At 38.5% G+C, this 23,539-nt stretch overlaps 1 protein-coding gene across 1 annotated transcript in view; it reads right to left on the bottom strand.

Moving 5' to 3' along the window:
• The window catches only part of cadm2b (cell adhesion molecule 2b), a 155,381-nt gene extending 137,332 nt beyond the window's left edge, over nt 1-18,049 (bottom strand). The window contains exon 1 of the mRNA XM_053321017.1: nt 17,933-18,049. Coding sequence (XP_053176992.1) covers nt 17,933-17,993 — 61 coding nt within the window. The 5' untranslated portion in view covers nt 17,994-18,049. The remainder of the gene's footprint in view (nt 1-17,932) is intronic.
• Between the last annotated feature and the right edge of the window lie 5,490 nt (nt 18,050-23,539).

Here is a 23,539-nt window from a genome sequence, read left to right as displayed (position 1 = left end):
AGACTTTGTGGGCTATTAATAATTTGCAAAGGCCGAAATGTCATGAAGCACACCTTCTGCTACTCCACACTATGGGTCAAAATTAGTTAGTTTTCATGCAGTAAATGTAATGTTCCTAACAAAATGTCAAATTATTACCAGGTGCTCTGTGGATGAGGTCAATAACATGATGTTGTGATGTTGTGTGTAGGCACTCTCCACTCTGGGAAACAGTTCTTATTATGCACAGTCTTATAAGAAGAACAAGAAATACCTGACAGAAATGCAGTTTGCACAATTTCTGAAAACAGTGTTCTCCTCATGAACCTCCTTTCTAACATTAACCTTTTACATACCCACTATAATCAAGTATCCCCACTAATATAACATGAAAACTATAATAACACACCTAATGATTTAAGTTTACATTATGTGCAAGTGCAACTGTGAGATAGATCTGGATTCTGTGTGGAATGTATTATGTATATGAATAGAAACAAAAAATATCTCATCTAGCATCAATTAGTCCTCCAGGTTAATTTTTTAAAACATGTGTTACCAATTTTGTTTTCTCAAGTGTTACCAATGGAAACAGCTCAACATTATATAAGAATGCGATATAATGCAAATCCATCCATCCATCCATCCTCTGGGATCCGGGGTCGGGTCGCGGGGGCAGCAGCCTAAGCAGGGAAGCCCAGACTTCTTGCCAAGCAAAAAATGAATTTCTTACTGACTGCTGAAACTGTGCATTAAATGTAGTGAATAAGTAGTGTCTAAGTATTGTAATCGGACACAAGTTATACACATACTATCTGGATGTGTAGTGGAATGTTAATATAGATGTAGATTAAATGATAAACGTCTGTCATATGAAGCATATGCAACTGATCAAACTTTACATGATTTTTTCTGTTAAACCTGTCCTGTAAGAAATGACAGTGGGTTATAGTTTCAGTGTTACTACTGAATCTGAAAATCCCCAGTGGAGCCTGTCAATCTGCGATAAATTTGACAAAGCCTTTGTAGAGCTAAGAATATCTTGAAAACCCCATATTTCCTATTACTGCTCCTGTGTTGCCACTGGCAAAAGTGTAGGTAATTTAGGATCAGCCCAGTGCAGTGTTGGAGAGGAATATCTTAAAATATCTTGATTGTGTTTCACTGATTGTGTTTTCAAACCAAGAAAAGTAGAGCACCAAGACGGGTTTAAAGTCAGGCACAATTACAAGTATCATCAGTTATCGTCCCTGCACTGTGAACATTATTACTTTTTTCTTTTGATGAAGCCCAGCGCTGAAAACATATTGTTTTCCATTTTCTTGTTGCTGTTCAGATACATTAAAGTCATATACTGAAACAGACCTGAACCTGTTAGTGTGTCCCTTTTGTCCTGATGTGATTATTGTCATAATGGTGATTTTGAGTGTCACAACTCATGACATATTCATTTCCATAAAATGTTTTAAAAATATTGCAATATTGCGTTATTTTCTGGTGACAAAATATGACAAAATTTATAAGGTCATCCAGTTGCCCTTTTTACCTCTACACCTTTAGTTGTACTGTGTGTATAAATAAACTGTATAGTTATGGTACATTTCTGAAAGTAGCTAGAGTCTCTATCTGTCATATATCTATATCGCAGACAGATAGATAGACAGCATTATTACCATTTCTTCCACCTGTGAAGTGGGGAGGGGATAGGTTTTTCATTGAATAAGAATGTGGTGCATTAGTGACGGCTGTGATAAGGAAACAAAGTTAACCACATAAGCCATCTCTGCAGTCAGCACCCTGATACTCTGCATACAGACATCCCTTTTACACCTGGTATTATTATCTGGATATCTTATCTTTACCGGGAACATAGACTAGGCTGTAATTGGGCACACTTAAGAAATAAATCAGCCCAATGAGTTAAAACATCACATAACCCCATCTCTTCCTGCCATCTCAAGCGAGCTCTGCAAAAAGCTACAGATGACCCTTTTCTCAAATAATAGAGACCAGACTATAGCAGCATCGCTTCACCAGACTCTGGGACAACTCATGTTTGTTGAGTCAGCCAGCTCCACCTACCTTATTTGCAAACTCCATTCACAACGTTGGAAAATTTGAGATAATGAGAACAGTATAATAGCAGGTGTAAATGCTAAGACCTGCGATCAGATGTCATTATCCAGATAACAAATCCAGATACAGATAGCATGTTAATACCAGACATAAATGAGGTCACAGACAGTTTAGCTGTACCACTGTTGCATCCTGTTTGCATTATGTTCAGTTGAGCACCAGGTTGCATCAATAATGTAAGCTTGACTACATTCGCTGTGATGTTATCCAGGTTGCTGGCACATGCAGACTACTGCTACTACTACTACTACTACTACCACACACACACACACGCACGCACGCACGCACGCACGCACACACACACACACACACACACACACACACACACACACACACACACACACACACACACACACACACACACACACACACACACACACACACACACACACACACACACACACACACACACACACACACACACACACACACACACACAGTGTCTTCATTCTGTCTGTCTCAAGTGCATTCACCCAGCTAAGCAATTAATTATGTGGATATTTGTCAAAATATTTGTGTGAATTAGTTTTTTCTTGCCTTTGTTCATAGAGACATGGCATTATTTAAAGTAAAGAGGGCTGACCTGAGGGGGGTGATGAAAATATCCAGACAACATCATAGACACAAAATGGAGCAACAATGTATAACTGGTGATTCAAAGAAAGCATGGAGCTGTCTCAATACAATAATGGGCAGAGAGGCTAGGAAAAAAGGGTGCCTACCCGCAGGTACTGTGGCCTTTGCCAAAGAGCTAAACCAGTTCTCAGTAGGTTTGACAAAGACACTCATGGGGACATACTCAACAATGTATGTTACCCACTTTGGGATCGTATCACACTTACTGAAGAGGAGATAACAGGCAGTCTTGCTAAGATAAGACCACACAAAGCTCCAGGTCCAGATGGTCTCACAGGAAGAGCCATTGCAGAGTGCACTTATCAACTAAAAGGTGGTTTTACAAGATTATTCCAGGGTCTCCTTGATGAACATGTTGTGCCATTCTCATAGAAGAGACCCACAATCATTCCAGTGAGTAAAAAGAGTCACCCATCTTCTCCTAATGACTTCAGACCCAATTCACTTCACAGTATCTTATGCAAATGCATGTAAAGGGTTTTACTGGAGCAGTGCTCCAGGAGCACCTAACATCTCCCCATGGTCAACTGGACAACCTCCAATTTGCTAATTTGGTACTGATGATACTATGCTCAGCAATAGCAATAGTGCAGTAGTCTTCATATACATGAAGATGTGCAGTATACTGCATGTGACTACAAAAACATGTGCAGATTACTATTACACATCCGGTATTCTGAGGTTTAAGTCAGAATTCTGTGTATCTATTTCAAACCAGCTTTTAATATGATCAGGACTGATATTTTATTGAAACAACTTTTCGAACTTGATACCAATGGACACCTTGCACTGTGGATCAAAGGCTTTTTATCTGACTGCCCCCAAAGAATGTCTGTACAAGGCTCCCTGTCTGAAGAAATAATTGTGAATACAGGGGTGCATTTGGTTGCATTTTGTCTCCTCCACTTATTTCTATATAAATGAAATGCAGATGAATGACAGCAACTTTTGTAACTTTCTAAGTATGCAGATGGCATGACAACGGTGAGTTTAATTTTCAAGGGGTCAGAATGAACTGATAGTTCCCACATGAATCACATCAACAATCTATTAACATGGTGTCAAGAGAGTGCTTTGCTCTTAAATGCTAACAAGGCCAAGGAACCTGTCAACAATATGCGTGCCTATGTGTCGGCCTATTTCAATTGAGGGCCAACCTTTAGTAATGAAAGGTACTTTTAAATATTTAGGAATGAATTTAGACACCAACTTGAATTTTATTGAACAATCAGACTATATTTTATGAAAGCAATGCAAAAATTGTTTCTTCTAAGGAAATTAAATGTCTTTGACTTGCGCAAAGAAGTCCTTGAGGATGGTTTATACCAGTCTAGTGGAAAGTACTGTATAATTTCCTACAACATCAAAAGCTGGTACAGAAATTTTGGTCTAGGAGCAAAAACAAGGTCACAAAAATAGTTAAACCAGCCAGCAAGATTATACAGAACCCCCAGAGACAGCTGGTGGAGCTGTGCACCACACAAACCAGAAGGAAAACAACATGAGTAGTTCAAGACCCTTCACATCCTTTGTCTATTGAATTTGAAAAACTCCCTTCAGGTAAATGATATAAGGTATACCCACAGCAACAGGAAACATCTTTAAGACATATTTTATTCCATCCTCTGTCATCTTCCTCTGTCATCTGTCAATTATCCCTTGTATTAGTGACTACTGCTGTTTTATGAAATCTATTTTAGATATGAATTCATTGTTATTGTAGCACTTTCATCTCAACCATCATGTATTCTAACCCATGGCAGTATATATAAATCACTTTTTTTACATGAGTGGACAATTAAGATGTATATTCTGTTCAATTCCTTTATTGTATTACTTGCTTATTACTTGTATTACTTGTATTACTTACTCTTGTATGTATTTTAAATATTGCTACACTATCATTATTGTGTATCTATATTTTGTTTGACCTGGATGAGTCATATAATTTCTTGGAGTTCAGCATCAAATAATTGATTGGTATGTAACTACCACAGAAAGCAATTGTGTGCAGAGCGCCTACTTCTACATCAAGCTACCTCGCAGTGATTGTCCAGTCATGACTGCAACTATGGATACCAAGAAACTCCACACACTATGTTGACCCTTCAAAAGGAAGAGTATCTAAATTTTTAATCATCTCCAAGCCCTGGAACTCCTGAACAGTTTTAAGTCGATCAATTTGTTATTTCAAAGGAGCCACATCATTTTTCAAAAACATCCTAAGTTGTGCTTCCGAGGGTCAATAATGTATGAGCCATGTGGTGTGGTGTTGTCTGCAACCATCAATAAGGTATTACTACAGTAGCTAACAGCTCCTTTGCTATCATATTTGGGGTTTCAGAACTGTGCTTTGTTGAATGCATGTAATGTGTTTAAACTCAGATCAGTGGCAATTTTGGTAAAAACTTGCCCTGTTGGAAAATAGAAATTCTGCATTATCTGTTACACAATGACCCTGAATTTGCCCTGAACCAGGCGTTTTAACATTCTGACGAGCAATGTATCACAAATGCAGTCAGTATTTTCTGAACATATCGTTTTCTTCAGGTTGAGACCACTATTGAAAAATTGCATTACACTTTTAGAGACCTCTGCCATTTGGTCAGTGTAGCTGAACTTCAGCCTCCACAAAATACAGTCTTCATGAACCTGTGAAAATGCCAACAGTCTTTTTTTCACAGCACAAAAGCCTCCTACAAGTACGCATCCATTTGAAAAGTGACTGTCGGCAGCTTTCCACCCCCCTCCCATATGGTCCCTGTATTTATGGGGTGATGAGGCCTGCTCCTGGGGTTCAGAGTGGTCATTATCTGGGGGATGCTACAGCTCCAGTAGTTAAGGTCACCTGGTGCACACTGGATGTCCTCACACTCCACTAGTACTGGAGGATACTAAATGTGTAATCATCTCTGAGCCCACAAAAGGCCTGGACTGTCCAGAGTTGCCATTATAAGAGCTTATTGTAGGGTCCAGCCTGGCTTTATATCCTGCCATTTCAGGAGCCCAATCCAAAAAAAGTACATCCTTCCTGTGGTATTTTCTAACAGATAGCTGATATAACTGGCCATGGGGAAGGCAGAACTCTTATTGGGCTCAAAGTTCATACCAAGAGCAAAACTATAGTGTCTGGTCTTCTCATGGGTCCAACTATTTCCTATTCCTGAAACCAATATTTTGATCATTTAGTATCAGATGGATGTAGCCACTTGTTTTTTCACTTTATGTACAGTAAAACTGTAGCATCTTACATTACTTGTGTTAGCAATCTGGCTTTCAACATTGTGTTTCTTCAGACGTTCTAGGGTGCAATTGTGACATGATTAACAATATTAAAGGGAATCATAATTTTTACATCATTTTCATTGAAAAACATACTAGTACAACGTTGTGATTTTTAGCATTTTCTTGAGTCTGCAGTCTCTGCACCACAATATTTAATTCAAAATGGTATTTTGACACACATTTCGCCTTTAAATATTATTGTGTCTCACGCGATTTTAAAATTGCAGTAAGCTATATTGCAAAATGAATTGTTCAGCCCGACACAGGAGGTGAATTATTATTCCAAAATACTGGCAGGTTTCTGATTCCCCTTTTGTCTTTTAAGAAATCTACATGAATAAAAACTAAATTAGTGAAACATTTAGTAAATCTCCATGCTTGCCAAACCCTCCTGCAGGTTATTTTTACACTGTGCATATGGATGTTGTTTCTGCCAAACCTAGGACTGAGAGATTGTAGTGCACCATTTCTTTGGCAATTATAACAGCCTCGCCAGCCTAGAGCATGGTTCAGATGTTTCATGTCCCCACAGGGATGGATTTCTTTGGCATCAGAGGGTCTGTCGGCCATGAGCATGTGCAGGAAGATCTTGAGATCTTTCTGAGCTTCTCAATTAATAACAAAGTATGCATCTTTAACTCCAAGGAGAAGCAGGTAATATTGTATGAATAAGAGACATGGAAAACGATAAAACACACAACAAGCAGGCTGTAAACATTTGACTAACACTTGACTAACACTTGACTTGATTCACAAATTCAAAGGAGAAAATGGACATCCTTAGAAAACCTGCTACAAACATCACCCAACAATCCCTGAAATGGAACCCCAAACAAATGAAGTACATTTTTCAATGACCTACCCTCCCTAGAGGAGCAAAAGGCTTAAGTATGGTATGGATGTTGTATTTTCTGTTCCAACACCAAATTTGTATTTAAAGCATCATATGCACCATGAGGTCTATGTAATCAGCACCTCAGCCCTTGTTTTTCATTTGGTCGCAAAATAGTGGAGTTAGAGCCATCAGCCGAATGGCTTAGTACAGGCGCTAATGGGACCACCAGTGTATCTCGTAAATTACCCCACTAATAATGCCTGACATAGGTTACCTGACATTTCGCAATTGGCAAAAGACAACTGGCATGAGTGACCCTTACCTCCTTTAGAGCCAACAACAGCATAATTATTTATACTCTTTGTTTATACCATGTCAGTCTCCCTTAAATGAAGATGGAAACTGCATCAAAAAGTGTGTCCTTATAGCTAATAAAAAAGTAACTCACGATAACCATCTGCTGGAAAATATGTACAAGATATCATCCTGTGTGATTACCTCACCTTCTGTACCTGAGTGGTTATGTTACTTGCATGTGTGAAGGTGAGAGGTACAGATTAAGCCTGCCAAAATGAACCAAACTGAAACAATAATGCTTCAGGGTTAGAATGAACTTCTCTGAACATGCTCGGTGTGAACACACCCTCACAATGTCATGCTCAAGGAGCATTCAGCAGGTTGTACCCTTCCTATAAAGACAACTCCCAATGTAATGTAGTCTCTTAGTCCTTACTAAGTGTACTGCTCCAACACAGGAAACTTACTGCAACTTTGAATTTATGTGTAATTTCCTTAAAAATCTCAGGCGTTCTTTCCTCACATAAATCTCCTATATAAAGAAAATTAAACATCAGTGCGCTACAGTATGTTGAAATGGTTTAACCTGTATTTTATAACTGCATTAACCCCTTTTACATTTCTCAGTCATAGCAGGTGAGGGAAATGTCAGATCTGTCTATGGCATGTATCTTTGCTTTTTACAGTTTGTGTGCCTTCCTGTTTCACACCTTCTCTTCCTTTCCCCTTCTTGCTCTCAGCTTAGCGGCTTTAAGGCTTTTTTTTTTCCTCCTAGCAAAGCATGCACTCTGGCTCTGAGCACTGGCATCTCTTGCATCGGTATGCAGCTCGCGTTCAGACTGCTGATCCCTCTTTATGAGGACATGAGTTTCAATGCTTTTATCCCCCACCTTCACTTGCAAATATGCCTGCATTCAGTATCTACACTCCAGCTTTAGAGACCCGTGGGAAGCCTTTAAAGAGGAAGTCAATAAAAGGGTATAAACATGCATGAGCTTAAGTTTGTGCTTTTTGTGTCTTTATTCCAAAGTTGGGTTTTTGGGATGGCATCTCACTTGATCAGGGTTGGAAACTTTATCATTTTCCACTTGTTACTTTCAAGCAAAAGATGATTTTCTTATATTTATCTATAATATTTTTTTTCTTCACTAGTTAAGATTTTTTTTTAAAATTCAATAAAACAGTTGTTTACTTTTAAATTAAATATGTATGAGTGATGAATGATAACATAATCTTCTAGTGATGATTTAACATTTGTAAACATTGCAGATCTAGTTAATGTTATGCACACTGTAAGTAGGAATATGCAGTTCATTATATAACTGATCTGCACAATATATATACATTTATTACAGTGGACATTATGCACTGGGAAGATTCCTCTGCACCCTTTAAAAATCAGTTATATTATATGGCTATGTAGCTTGAAATGGATGCAGGTTTAAAAACTATGAGAATGTAATATATGGATTTTTGATTATAACAATATACATTACTGGCTAGTGCTGCAGAGAACTTTTTTTAAAAACTGTCACGGACTGGGTCTATAGTGCAACTGTGAAGATGCAAAGACTCGTTGCTTGTTCTACTGGCTTCAGACAGCATATGCAGTGGGAATAGGTCTACTGATAACTTCAAGCAAGTTTGCTCAATAAAATTGTCAAATTTAATTGCTGTAAGAAAATAAATAGGTTGGAATTGTGCTTTTTTTCAAGATGCTCTCAGGCACATAAACAGTCGCTTTACTTATTTCCAGTGATAACACTGGGAGTAGAAAAACCAAAACCACATGGGAAAATGTCATGAAATACACTGAAACACTGCCAGACATGAAGACATTTTAATTAGCCTCCTCTTTGTTAAGTTTTACAGTGTGTGCTCTTTAAGTTGGCATGTTTTCCTGCAGCTTTCCTTACAGTGGACTGAGACACTAAATTGTCTTACAACATGAATGTTATTTTCTGTCTGCACATGATGGCCTCTGTGATGGACAGGTGACCTACCAGGAGTATCTAACAGCATTCTGCAAAATGCATGCTAGGATAGTCCGCAGCTCTTCATGACCCTGAGAGGAATTGAGCGAGGTGAGAATATGAATGGTTTTCATTTTTGCCCCCAACAAAAGGTTACAAGCTTTTTCTCACAAGTCAACAACCTTTTTGTCTGCATGTGTCCTTCTTGTTTATTTATTTTCAGGGTATTTAATTTGTATTGGCCATATCAAATCATATAGCCATGAAATGCAAAACATTACCCTGGAATAAATAAATGCATTTGCCATGATTTGCTGCTTACAAGTCTATGAAAATGCATGACTTATTCCAGCAAGTTATCAAATTTCCAAAGATAGTGCAACAGAGTCTGCTTTATCTGGAGCTCAGACATTCAGCCTGACTGCTCCACTGAAGGGACATTATGAGCATGGCAACCCACTGATGCAATGTCCTGTTGACTGTGTGAGAGTGATGAAATTTCTGTGTCGATACATAAAAATAGAAACATTAAAAACCTCAATGTAGAGTGGGCACAGTAATTCCAAATGACCTCTGTTTGTTTTTTTGTTTTTTTTTACATTTCAAAGGTTTAGGGAGGCATAGCCAAGATTCTGCTCAAAACTAAAACAGGCTAAATGTTCTACCTCTGATGATCATATTAAAATAAGCTCAGAAACAGCATTACAGCAAATTAACTAAGATCACAACAGACATTTACATCTAAAAACACCAGCATCCAGTACAACTGACTATAACTATGAATTAAGCTGGGGAAAAAAACATTGATTTCCATTTCAGAATTGAACTTAAATACTGCTAAAGAGAGGCTGCCAAGCTTATTGTTGTTATTACAGCCATGTTTGTGCCCTGGAAAAAAAAAGTCCCTGACATAACTCAAAACAAGCAGTCACTTCTGGTCAGGCTGCCAGGTGTTTGGTTGTGCTGTACCTCAGTTATTCAATCACTCTTTTTGGAAGCCTCCCAAATATGCACAGCAGAAAAAGAAAAGGACATCTATTATGGCCACATAATGCGCCACATAATGCTACCAATATTTCATGGTTAACATTCTGCACTCAACGCTGCTCTCGCTTTCATTAAAGAGCTGGTATTGTGGAAAACAAGAAAAATGAGCTTTGGGATTGAATAGGGTGATGGTGGGGGTTGGGGTATGAGCAGTTGGGGTGGGCAGGGGGACTCTATCTGTCTATGTCCTCCGTCTTTTTAAGTTGTATGATTTTTTTTTAATTTGTGGCTTTAAGAGCTACAGTAGCAGTGTTGAGGTGGAACTCGTTACTATGTGACAACAGAAAGTCAACTCAAAGATGCTAGGGAGCTTAAGCATGACCCCACACCTGCTGTAACTTCTATTGCCAGAGTTAGCATTTCAGATTAGCGGGCAACTTCCAGCTATCTTTGAAAAAATAACTTACTCATTCCTTTGAAATCTCAACCACGTCAGGTGCTTCCCTTCATTCAGGATCAGATTCCAGTTCATAAACTGCTATGCATTTCCAGCTGCAGCCATTACTCCAGGTAAAGCGGCATTATTCATTAGGTCGTATTCTTTTTTTTTTGGAGGGGGGGGGGGGGGGGGGTGAAGATGGAGGCCAAAACCACCACTCAATTGAGGTAGGCAGTCATTAACAATGTTGATTTTATGTAAATAGTTTCCAAAAGATCCTCCTGTAGAATGGAGGGGAAACTGGGCTGTAAGGAAAGATGGATCTAGAGAAATTTAAACACCTTTTAGTGAATAGAATTTCAGATATTATACAAAAATATATATATTATAAAGAGTCAAAATGGCCATAATACCAGATCTTTAACACACTGTTAAGATTTTTTATTTTTTTACCAAAGCAGACTGACTCTGAATACTACTTTTGTGAAGATGTCTTTTACTTCAGTGATAACAATCAGAAAATATCAACAGACAACAGAAAACCGAGGTGACATAACACACTAGGTGATACAACATCCACTGTAAAAAAATGACTAATACAGATTACATGCCCACTGGGTCACGGAATGGTCTATCGCTGTCATTTCTGAACAAAAAAATATTAACTTTGTTCATAGAGACTGCAGCAAGAGGAGAAAAAGGAGATCATCACACAGGCTAAATGAGATTCAGAGGCTCATCCACAGTCGGGCACAAAGCCCACTTCAACAGAGATGAGGGCCAAGAGAGATTGGTAAAGGTCAACACTGCAAACGGGCATAAAATGAAGTATAGGCTTCATTTTGGGCACAAAACTGAAACGTAGGGAATGCATAAAACAGATGCATATCACCATTCCAGCAACACAACCAAATTTCTTTCACCAAAGCTTCAATGAGAAATGTGCGTTGTTTCCATAGTTCCCAGTGAAATAAGGTTTCACTCAATTTATAGATTTTTTGAGTTGTGTATATCCAAGTAGGATTAATTCTACTGTATTTTCTTTGACATGGGTATATTGATGAGTTTAACCCCTTATTGTTAACTATACAGTATATTATAGTTGCATCACAAAAATATACATTAAAATGTTTTTTTTTTTTCAGTAAATTAAATACTATGAAGCCATATTATAACCTATGGTTCTCAATGCAACAATCCTCAAGCTTTTACATTCATATCATTTCCCTGTTTCTCCTGTGTATGTTTGATGATGACAGTGTGTTATGTTATGAACACAATGAGTTATGGCTGCAATTATTCACAATATATCTGCAGGGTTAACAGAAAATAAATCTTTGTCATTTAGAAACCCCAATGGCAAGGAGTGCCAAGTTTGAATGTCAACTTGGTGTGTAACGGCAAACAAATTAAATGTGGAACTGCTGCTAATTTACGCAAGCAGGCATACCAAATACATCATGTTTGGATGACCAATATATTGTATTAAAAATCAATTGGAAAAAGAACTGCTGAAAGTTCTGATTTATTAGCTTTATTTCATTAGGATTTCTTTCTTTCTTTTTTTTTTCTTTTTTTTTTGGGAGGGGGGGCATATGTTTGTGTGTGCTTAGAGAATGTTTTACTAAAGATAAAACACATACGTTTTCTTAAATGCATGTCCAAACATATTATGAACATGTATTCCAGCTATTTTACTTGATGACATGACAAATATAATACTAGCTCTTGTTTACAGCTTGGGCAGAGGGCCATTCATGTTTAGAAATATCAACCCAGCTGTCTGAAATCATAAGAATACATGTAAATTATGTTTTATGGTAGATTTCCACTTTCAGATGTATGAAGGTGCCTCTATAGGAGCCTGAGATTGATGTAGCACCGCTTTAACCACTTTTCAGCGTGACCAATTATGACATTAAACTTATCATGGGTATCTTCAGACAGTCTTCTTGACAAGTAGAAAAATCTCTTAACCTCTATTTCTCAAATACGGGTCAAAATAATCTTTAAAAAAGTAATTGCCCTTACAGTCTATCAACTTCCTTGCTAAGCCTATACCCATTCGGAGGGGTCATGGCATGTAAAAGTGCTATGACAAAGAGCATGGCGAAGGGAGACTGACAGCACGAGGCATAGTTGGAGCAGTGAGCAGCTAATCTTTAAGCCCGTTCCCCACTTGTCTGAGCACATTTGCCTCTGGCTTGTGGCTTATCCTCACAGATGTATATCTGTCAACAGAAAGCAAGAAGGCCAGCAGTGGCTCCTTTGGAGCACATTTGTCCCCTCTACTGGATTATTCATTTGCAGTAGTACACAACGCAGCACCACAGCCAGGACTTGGCAGCAGGGAGACGATCTGCAGGGATAAGCTAACCCTCAGCAGTGAGGAACGGGTATCCTTGAATGTAAACCACCTTCCTCTGTCATACCTTGCCTTCAGTTCAGCCAGCTTATTCCTGCTGCCTGATTATTCCAACCCACAGGAGATACGCCCATGTTTATATCTCACAGGCTCCCTGTGTCTCACAATATGTGACATTTTGGGGTTCACTTTCACTTTGGTCCAATATGTATTTATTTCAAGAGATTTTCAATACACCCAGATCCAAGCTGAAACAGAGCTCCATCTTCACATAAAAGGACTATGAAGTGGTGCACCAACTGCCATCCTATAGTGCACTCAAAATGAAAAATCGACTGTGCTGGTAGGAAAGTTATTCACATCTATGTCCACTGTTCAAATGTGGAGAATGGTGCTGAAATAAACCATGTAAATGGTTGAAATGGCTTTCTAGAGAGGCCATGTGGTTTCAGTCCCTGACAACTGTAGTGCACAAACGAGAACTGAAAGGAAACACTCCGATACTTTATTTTAATCCTGACCCTTTAAAACTCTGCTGTGTTTAATTTTTTTTCATACATAATGAATATTTTAGACTATTGTTAGGCTCGAGAAAGCTGATTGGATTTTACTGACATAATAGGCTATACAGAATCCTAACTATATGCATACAGACCAAAATGTGTTAATTCAAATAGATTCCATTTATTTAGCTTATCTATTGGAATTTTCATCCTGATGAATGCAAATGAAAACATTTTAAAAATGCAAAGTGTTTATACTATACAATATATGCATTCCTATGAATGCATATGAAACGTGTGAGTTTCAAATATTGGCTTCTTGCAAAAAAGATGCAAATAAAAACAAAGTAATACTGTGTGAGATAAATGTCATTATGGAATCATAATCAAACATTTGTAAATCACCAAAATGCTGTTCCCAAGACAATATTATTTTGGAAACTATATGGTCCAATGGATCATCATTTCTTTAATGAAATGAGCGATATAAGTGGAACATAGAAAGATGCATAGACTTATACATATTTCAGTAACCATTCCATAATTTACTGTGTAATTTATGTAAGCTGACTAATCAAATGACTTCCTGTTCTACTCAAATAAGCAGTACTTAATAATCACAGTAGGGTTTTTAACTCTCAAAAACTGGTAGGTATTCTATTAGGCCAATATTTAAAGGAAATATCAAATGTTTTACAATATGCTTTTGCATATTTTATCACTTGCCTCAATTCCCTCCCTAATCAGGGAAAGAATTCCATTTACATTATGGGGGAATTATTCATCCTCAACCTCCTTGTCTCTTTTTGTCAGTAGTTTTGATGTCTGTGGTTTTGATACCAGATTAAAAGTCTGGAAAAAAGAGAGCCACTTTCATTTATCCTCCACTTTGCCCTCATTACTGCCCCCACACGTTATGGTCAAACACACACCAATGCTCAAATGTCACCTGCAGGTTGTACTTGCCAAAATGTCTGACGAGATAAGAAATGATGAAAGGCTCCATGCTCAAACAAAAGAAAAGTTCCCTTGGCGGTATGGGAGCTTTTTGGGCTCTGTAAGAAGGAAAGTGATGAAACACTTGAGTAGAAGGAATGTCAGACTAAACCAGAGAAGCTGTGGCCAAAAAAGAAAGACACAGATCATAAAACTTACATCTCTGACACAACCAGCCCACAGGTCTCCAAAGAGACTAAGTATAGCCGCACCGCATGGCTAATTAGCATTACTAGCCTGTCTGCCACCTAAACTGTTAACTGGCTCCGACAAGTCTTCCAGATGTCTGCATGAGCCATCTTTAGTGAAATCTGTTGTGACGATTGGTGCGGTTATATACCAACACTTTACAGGGTGAAATAAGCTCCCAGTGATGCACATATGTGGACAACAGAAATTCGCACTCTGGAGGAGAGACACAACAATTAATCAACTCAGTCACAACAATATATTACGCATTTAAGCAGTGGAGCACTCCATAGGTTGCAGGTATAGATAAGAGTCCAGGAATGCATTTAAGCAAAATACTAACAGTGTAGTTTTTTAAGAGGGATGAGCCTGCACGAAATGGGTCTCAGCATTATGGAGCATGAACAGAGCTGTCGGAGGCTAAGGTCTTGTCTCCAGTACCACTGCAGCGTGTGATGTGGCGCACTGTAATTTAACTGTCGATTAGGCTGTGATCGCAGAAGGTGTATGCATGGTAATACCTGCACTGAGGAGGTTTCTGATAGTTAGCAAGAGTTCTCAAAAACGTTCTGCCATGGCCCAGTGCAGAACCAGATCCAGATGCACAATCCACATCCAGTTTACTAACAGACTTGTTAACACCACAACATATGGCATTCTTTGAATATTTGCCACCAGTGAAACAACTGCTCTTACTTAAATGAAAAAAGTCTGGAATATGCATCCAAGAATTGCCCATATCTGTGTGTTTTCCCCCCAGCTGATCCATTTCCCCATGCAGATAAACATTTTCTAAGTATTTTAAAAAGACATTTTGTGCAGCCTTGGTGGAAGTGTGTGTTCTCTGAGTGCTTTCTAGATTCATTCATTTCATTTATTGTTTGATTGCTACAAGCTCATGTCTTAAGCCACATAGGATAAATATTAATATATATAAATAACCCTTGAATTGGGCTCTATCTCAGCAGAGCTCTTGGAAAAGACGATAAAAAATCTGTGCTCATTCTCCCTGACAGGATGTCAAGAAATCAAATCTGTTTCAAGATGGGCTAGCTTGCTCCAGTCCATTTTAGTCACACACTACTTGTCAATGATGCTAATACTTCTAGTCCTAATATGGTGAAATAGTGAAGCAACAATAAAATGCAATAATGTATTATGTGGTAATCGTAAAGGCTAAAGGCAAGAGTGTTGTCCATTGTACTATAAGAGTAACTCATCCTAAACCCGCCAGTGGAAATTATACACACTCAACATCTGCATCATGCAACAACCCTTTAATGCAAGATGTTGCCAAATTCACATGAAAATCCTGATCACTACATTAATATTTTTTTAACATAAAATAATATTTCCTTACAACATAGCCCCTTAATGCAACGCCTTTTAGAGGTCAATCCTTAAATCCCAGATAAGATAACAATACCTGATGGCAATTACAAAACTGAAGCAAATTTCATGTATCTGAAAGTATACCATAGAGTTTAAGACTGATGCTATAGGCTGATTGGATGGTAAGAAATTATTTTTAAAAGAATACCAAGATCAGCAGTTATGCAATGTCAAGCACACTTTGTAGGTAATGGACTGTAAAACATGTTAAATCAAACATGGTCATTTAACCCTAACCCTCTCCAAAAGGGGGAAATCTTTAGGGGGGGCAGCAGGAGGTAGACATGGCTGAATGTGTCATCAGGCTACAGCTGGATATTGATGACATTCCAACTTGGACAGTTCACAAAGATAAATCACATGTGTGGGGCTGAAACTTGCAAAAGCAAAATACAGTAAGAAAGCAACTTACATTAACCCAAAAAAAAAATGTGTAAGTCAGTCTTGTAAGATTCCACACCATACAACACCTAACATTTGAGAGACCCAGCTGTGCCTTTTCTTTAACACATCATGGTCTGACACTTGGACTAAAAATATTTGAAACGCAGCATGTGGTGAAGTTTTATGACAAAATCTAAGATCAAAACAGGACTTATTTGAGAGTTGATGTCCGATGTGATGATGCAATGTGTAGGCTACATGTCATGAAATGCACCAGCTATGTCGTGTTTAAGAAACTGACCATTGGTTGATGGTCTGTTTTAGTTCCCAAAGTTGGATTTTTCTTACAACCCCCAGATATAGACTGTATCTGATCATAGGTGACTTTCACATAATCCTCTCACTACAGTAGTACTGAATCAGCAATGCCAAAAAAATATCTTTCCCCCTTCTCATCTCATGTGGAACAAACTGTTATTAAATTGGAATGAGTGAGCATTTTTTGCTTTGATTTGGGACTTCCTGACGTTAAACCATTTGAAAGCCCCCCTCATCCCTCCGTGTTGTGGGCGTTATGTATCTGCGCACTGGTCGCCTACAGGGCGGTGGCTGCGCAAGCATGTCCAAGAGCGGGATGGTCTGTGGGGAGTTAAGGGAGTTGTCATGAGGAGACAATGAGACCAGGCTGCACAAAGGCATCACACGCACAACCTTACATGCATCTGATCCCAGCAGCCCAACTTTGAATGAGTGACTAGACTACGGAGCTTGCACGGTCAGTAGGCTTATACATACCGACACTCTCGGAGAATGCTTCCTCACACACACACTCACACACTCACACACACACACACACATTCTGCCTACACTTTCACACAGTGCGCAAACTGCCCGTACTGAAGACAAAAGCTCAACTCAGATGCAGTCATTGCTGTGTGGAAGAGAGAAGGCTTCTAAGTGATTGTCACCTTTGTTAATTCGGTGATTGAACGGAAGTGTGAAATTGCTTTTAAAAGGCTTACAGGATGACTTATTAAAAAAAAACAAATCACAGATCCACTCAATGACACCAGTCGCACAACAAACAACACGCACGCCATGAGCTGCTGCAACGTTTTGTGCATCTCTGTGTAAGCTTCAGGGAACATAACTGGCTTAACAGACAAACAGGAGGCGACTGCAGGCGATTCATCTGCAGCCTGGTGTTTGATGTGTCAGTTTATACCAAAGGGAGGGCAACATCCAAGTTGTCTCCGATACAAAAAAACTTGTGCAACCGCATTCTGCTTTTCATAGCGACGCACAATTCAACTTCCAGGCATTCCAGCACAGTCGGCTCTGACAGCCGACAACGACAGCCGTCCGCTGGCCACAACTGCTGCGCAAACACACATCAGCCCCTTAAAGAAAATGAACTCTCTTTGCATTGAACACTTGGGTTCACGTGTGACATGCTCACATATGATCTTTACACTTAACGCAGCCACCTCCTCCCCGCACACCACGCCCGTCTACACAGAAACATTCAGCGCTCACCTTTAAAGATGCTTGCACAGAGGCTGTAAAGGATGAAGATCAAGTGCTGCTTGACAATCATATTCTTCTCTTTTCCTTCACAATTTTACGTCGACACTCCACTCGCGTTTGACTGTCTTTTCTCTCTCTATTTCTTTCTCTCTCCTCCTCCTCTCTCTCTTTCTCTTCTCGTTGGGATGGACTTATCCAGGTAAACGTCACAGTTTCGGACTGAGCAGAGTTACATTGATGAACTCTGCCTTTTTTTTTCTCCCCCACAGAAGTCCTGTGTATTTTTGCAGATTACCGTAGTGAAGCAGGACGGCAGAGATGCTCGTCGGTAAAGTGCAGATCCTGCCTCTCTTTATTGCCTCTCTCTTTGACTTGCTGCAGAGAGCAAGAGTCCCGCCCACGCTTTTTGACTAATGAAGACGCTTCACCAGTGGAGAACACCTAGAAATAGTTCTGATCTTCGGTAAACTGTCAAAACAATTACACCGTGTGATATAATGGTTACTTTCTAAATAAGAAATCATGTGATACATTTTTGAATGATAATTCAGCAAATGTAAGGGCAGAACAATACCGACCTATCTGCAGAAATATGAGGATACTAAAGGAGTATGGAGTAAGACCCATAATAGAAACCTAATGAAATATATTAAGGTTAAGAGATGCTGGGCACCATTAACCCTCTATATATAAAAGGATGTAATGCTGATGCAGTCTACTCCATGTTTATTGTCAGTGTGAGTGTGGCTGTGAGTAGAAAAACCACCATGCAAGTGATTTGATGAATTAAATGCCCACAGCTAACAGAGTTAATTTAACACTTTTAGACATTTTTGAAAAACCACCCCTGAGCCATAACAGCTTGACGAGCAGATAAAAAAGCCTACAGTCAACACAAGACAACTCAAGATAAGTGTCACTGCAAAATCAACACTTATTATCACTTTGAAATATTTGACACATTTGTTGAGATCTACTCTCTTGGAAATACAATGAAAAGTACAGTAAACAGCAAGAAAAGAAAGCCCTGCTCTTGGCGTGTGTGAAAAAGAGTTTGCTTTCCCAGAGGTTGTGACCTGGTGTCTGGGTGTGTGTCAGGAATCAGTGCACAGGCACAGGGGAGGTTAATGGGCTCCTGGACATCCCTTCTCCTTCAAAGGAGCTATGAGTGGTGCACAGAAATGAGTGTGACCATCCCTAAAGACAGAGGTGTGGGGGAAAGTGGCGGCTCCAGCCAGGGATCGTTTTCTAAGCCCATCGCGAGGATTTTACACATGGTTTAACATGCTGCCAGGCGAATTTGGTTCAATTTTGCACAGTGGCCTTCCACGCCACTCCCACTTCAAATCAAACTGCTGACCTGGCCATACCACCTGAGAAAAAGCTCAGTGCTAAAAATATATTGCAGGCTTTTAAATAATTGGCTTTTCTCTCAGTAGGAATAAATTAAATGACATGAGGAGCTCTGTAAGTCATTATCTAAACAAGCAATCAGTGGGATCACTAATTTTCATTGCCAAACAAGAAATTAATGCACCGTTTTTCCGCATGTTCTGATCCATTACAGCTTTTAATCAGAATGAGACGTATGGGGACCTTTAACTAAGATGTGCGCTCCCTCAGTTTAGTATGTAGATGCTGCCTGTTAGCCTTTTAACTTGGAACTCTGCACATCTCTAATCCCAGAGGAACCATTGTTGCCTTCTGAACTGTAAACCCTGAAGGACTGAGCGCTCTTGTGTGACATACATTCACTATACAACGCACTTATAATTCAGAGCAGAACTATACGAAGCCAATTACCATGAGGATGGTGGTAAAGAATCTATACCATGTGTCCTGAAGGTCAATTCTTCGTCATTACATTAGATCTTTGAGAGTACACTCCTCTCATGCGCCTTTTAAACAGCAAGAATTTATTGACCATGTGGGTTCAGCAGAAAAGCGCACAGTGCTGACACAGATCTGTAATCCAGAGGAGCATGTTCTCCTTTGCATTTATCTCTAGGACATGATACTGCTATTTTGTGCTATGTAAGATTTGAAATGCTAGACTATGTGCATTGCCAGATTTCACAAGGTCACTTACTTCAGAATCCAAACTACCTGCAAGGCAACAATCCAAAAGAAAAAACTTTTTTCCCTCTTGTTCCTATTTTGATCCTTGAATTAAATGAAATGAAAACATGAGGTTCTGAGCCAAACACGGGCCTGCAACATGCACAACAGAGAGTCGAAACAAGGACAAAAGACAAAAGTTTAGGCTAATATGCATTAATCTGTCACCGATAGTATTTGATCCTCCTCACTGATAGAAAAACAACTAATCCAGACACACTCGGTGCACAATCCATTTCAAGATGGGCCTGACTGACAGCAGTCGTGAAGCCTGAATGCTTTATGTAAATGATCTATTCCAGATGATGAAGTGCTGCACACAGGATCAGGGCATGGACTCTGTCAGTCATTTTGTCATTCAAGCAATAAATGCTGTACTACACTAGAGTAACCCCATTTAGCATTTCAACATCTACAGTTAACAAGAGCTTCATAACAACTAAAATACTTTGATTTCCAGTTTGAATTCAGAACCTTTGTATGAGCTTCTCCTGCATTTCACATGTTTGAAAAATTCTTAATTGTAGAATTCTTCATTTTCATCTTTTTTTCAACTACATACCTCATTATAGTTTACACAAAAACTGAATCCACATTCAATAGTGCATGCATAATGAGTATAATACTTATTATACATACACTCAATACAACATAATTATATTGATATAATTCTAAAAATGTGTTAGATGAGGCAGTGCTGGCCAAAATGGATTATTAAATACAGAATATAGAACTTGACCGATGAATCAGCTATTATCTACCAATATTAACTTGTTGCCGATATCACAGCATGTTTCAGCTGATAAGTAAAAATAATTTGCAGTGTAGATATTTCAGGTATGTTTGAAGATATATGATGTGATAAATATTGTCACCTTCATATAGTTATCCCACCAGGGAGCTTTTTAACTGTAAGAAGTACTGCTCAGTTTATATCTGGGTCATAATTCTTTCTCTACACAACAAATGTTTGTTTATGGTGATGTGTTTATGGCACAATATATTGTTTCCTGATTCCAGTATGAGTCAGGCTCTAAAATGTTCCATTTATATTATTTTCATTTCAGCTGAAGCATTGGACAAGCACGGTTTAAACTCTGTGAGATACACATTACTGTTACTGATTCCCATTAGAAAGTTGGCTTTAATAAGAGAATAAAGCAGAAGAGCTGAACAGATTCAACATGGTCCGTTTTCTATCATCTTTTCATTTTTCCAAACTCATTGGATGAGTTAAACTTGACAAAGTCCAGTTTAAATTTGCTGGCTTTGAACTAGATGTATACATTTTGCGTTTAGCAATCACAAAAGAGTTGTGCACATAATTTAAATTACAGTTTTAAACAGTTTATTCCCACAACACGTGTGTGTTGTTTTTTCACTCAGAAATATCATGAAAAGCAATGAGATTAAATTGTTCAGTTTTCATACTAATGAGCTCCCAAAACACCCGTAATTAATTCATTCATGTGATTCAATTAAACGTATCACTCACAAAAGCATTTCAGTTTGGTTCTCACCTTGAGGGAGATTTACAGTTGTGCTTTACAAATTAGGAAAACATAGAGCTACTAAATGCACATACATGCATAAATTGTCACAAAAATTACAACTTTGAATCTTATTTTTCATCAGATGCATTTTCTAACACTTCTGTCTCTCACTGTTGTAAGTTGAAGATTGTTTTATATTGAAAGATTTCCTGGTGAATTTGATGTTTATGTATAAATTTCAGTTGCAGTATTTGTATCCAGACAAGTGGACTGGATATCTTAAAGCATAACATTCTTACTGAGAATAAACTGCAGTGTAAGCATTGCATTTGTCATTCATATCATGCGTTCATGATAATGTCAAAAAGGTAGCAGATACAGTAGCTGCTTGGTTAAGAAATGCATGTAATATTTTAATTAGCACTAAGCTACTTTATCACAATGAGATAAGCACTAACATTTCTGTCTACATTTAAACCAGTGTCATTACTCTGCATCATGCTTTTCTGTGTAATGATGTGCAGCGGATGCATGTTGCAGTGTGCTGTTGAAGACACTAGCAGACATAGATGGAGAGGAGCATTGAGAGTTAATGTTGTTGCTCTGAATGATGTCTGAACGTCACAGATTTCCTGTACCTCTTGTAGCAACACCAATTATTATGAAGTGATTATTTTAAGACAAATAATGTGTTGGACACATACAAGTACGGTGCCTCTCAACCAATGAACAGAGGGATAAAATAGCAAAGCATTTTGTATATACTCCATATGAGCCTGTTGTAATCCATACATTTTTGTCCTGTCAGAGCTCCACTGGGAAATAAAAACCTGCTCTTTAAAGCTTGGTAAAGCTTGAACTTTAACAATGTATCATAATGAGAGCTTTATGTTATTTGTCATTGCCATTGATACAATTTGATTTGTTTATTGCCTTATTGATGGGAGACTGGGAACTGCAACATACATAATGGGTTTTCTGTACCAGGCAAAGAACATGCAAGTCAGCAGTCTGTGGGTGTCATAACATGCAGCAACATTAGAAGTAATCATTCATATGTTATCTGGAGACATATGCACCTCACAGCCATTCCGCACAGCATTTTAATCTAATTTCACCATTAAGTATACATTCATGCCATTGGTGCCTTGTCAAGATTGCTGTTCTTGCGGGTTCTAATGACTGTTTTCCAATAAAAGTGCAGCCATATGTATGTCTAATATGATCAGCTATCTAACCTAAAAATGTAGTCTTGATATAAGCCATATGCTGCCAACGAGCTGGAGCATCAGTCAGCTGGAAGAGTAACAATCAAATCAAAAGGGATTCAGCTCTGTGTTGCTAAGTCGCAGACATATAAAAGGGAAACCAAAGCCTCTTTAATAACTTCAGACCTAAACATAGATGATACTACACTCATAACACAGAGGTTTCATAATAGCTTTATCAGATGTTCATATGAATTAATTTTAACCATATATTTTTATGTATTAATGAGATGAATTTCCCTGAGAGAATTCAGTTTTAACTATTGGCCATTATCAAAATTCTTAGTGGTACTAGACAGTGTTGCTCAACCTACATCAAATACTACGGAATTAAAAAATATCAAGTACACAGAATAATGCAATACAAAACAAAAATTGAATTTAGGCTTTACAAATGTATAATTTCTTTTAGAAGCTCCATTGGTGACTTGAGCGCTCCATACATTACTAATTATGACACATAGGGCCTGATTTACTAAGATCCCAAATAGTGGGTACTAAATTGCATGCACAGTGCAATAGATGGCGCGTTACGTTTGTGTGCGTTTTGCGGGTGATCTACTGAGAATAAATGCGTAAATGAAAACAGGTGCAACAGGGTGGAGACAGCAGTATTTAAATGAGGGTTTTGCGTGTCTGAATGGAGAGTTTGGACGAGCAGAAAGCTGCAAGCACAAAATGAAATGTGATCAGGTTCTAGTGGAAGAGGTTAACAAATATATTGAGTTATAAGAAAA

The sequence above is a fragment of the Scomber japonicus genome, chromosome 6 (assembly GCF_027409825.1).
Source record: "Scomber japonicus isolate fScoJap1 chromosome 6, fScoJap1.pri, whole genome shotgun sequence".
Classification (NCBI taxonomy): domain Eukaryota; kingdom Metazoa; phylum Chordata; class Actinopteri; order Scombriformes; family Scombridae; genus Scomber; species Scomber japonicus.
Note: the sequence above shows the minus strand (reverse complement) of the source record. Positions and strands in the feature narration are given on the sequence as shown.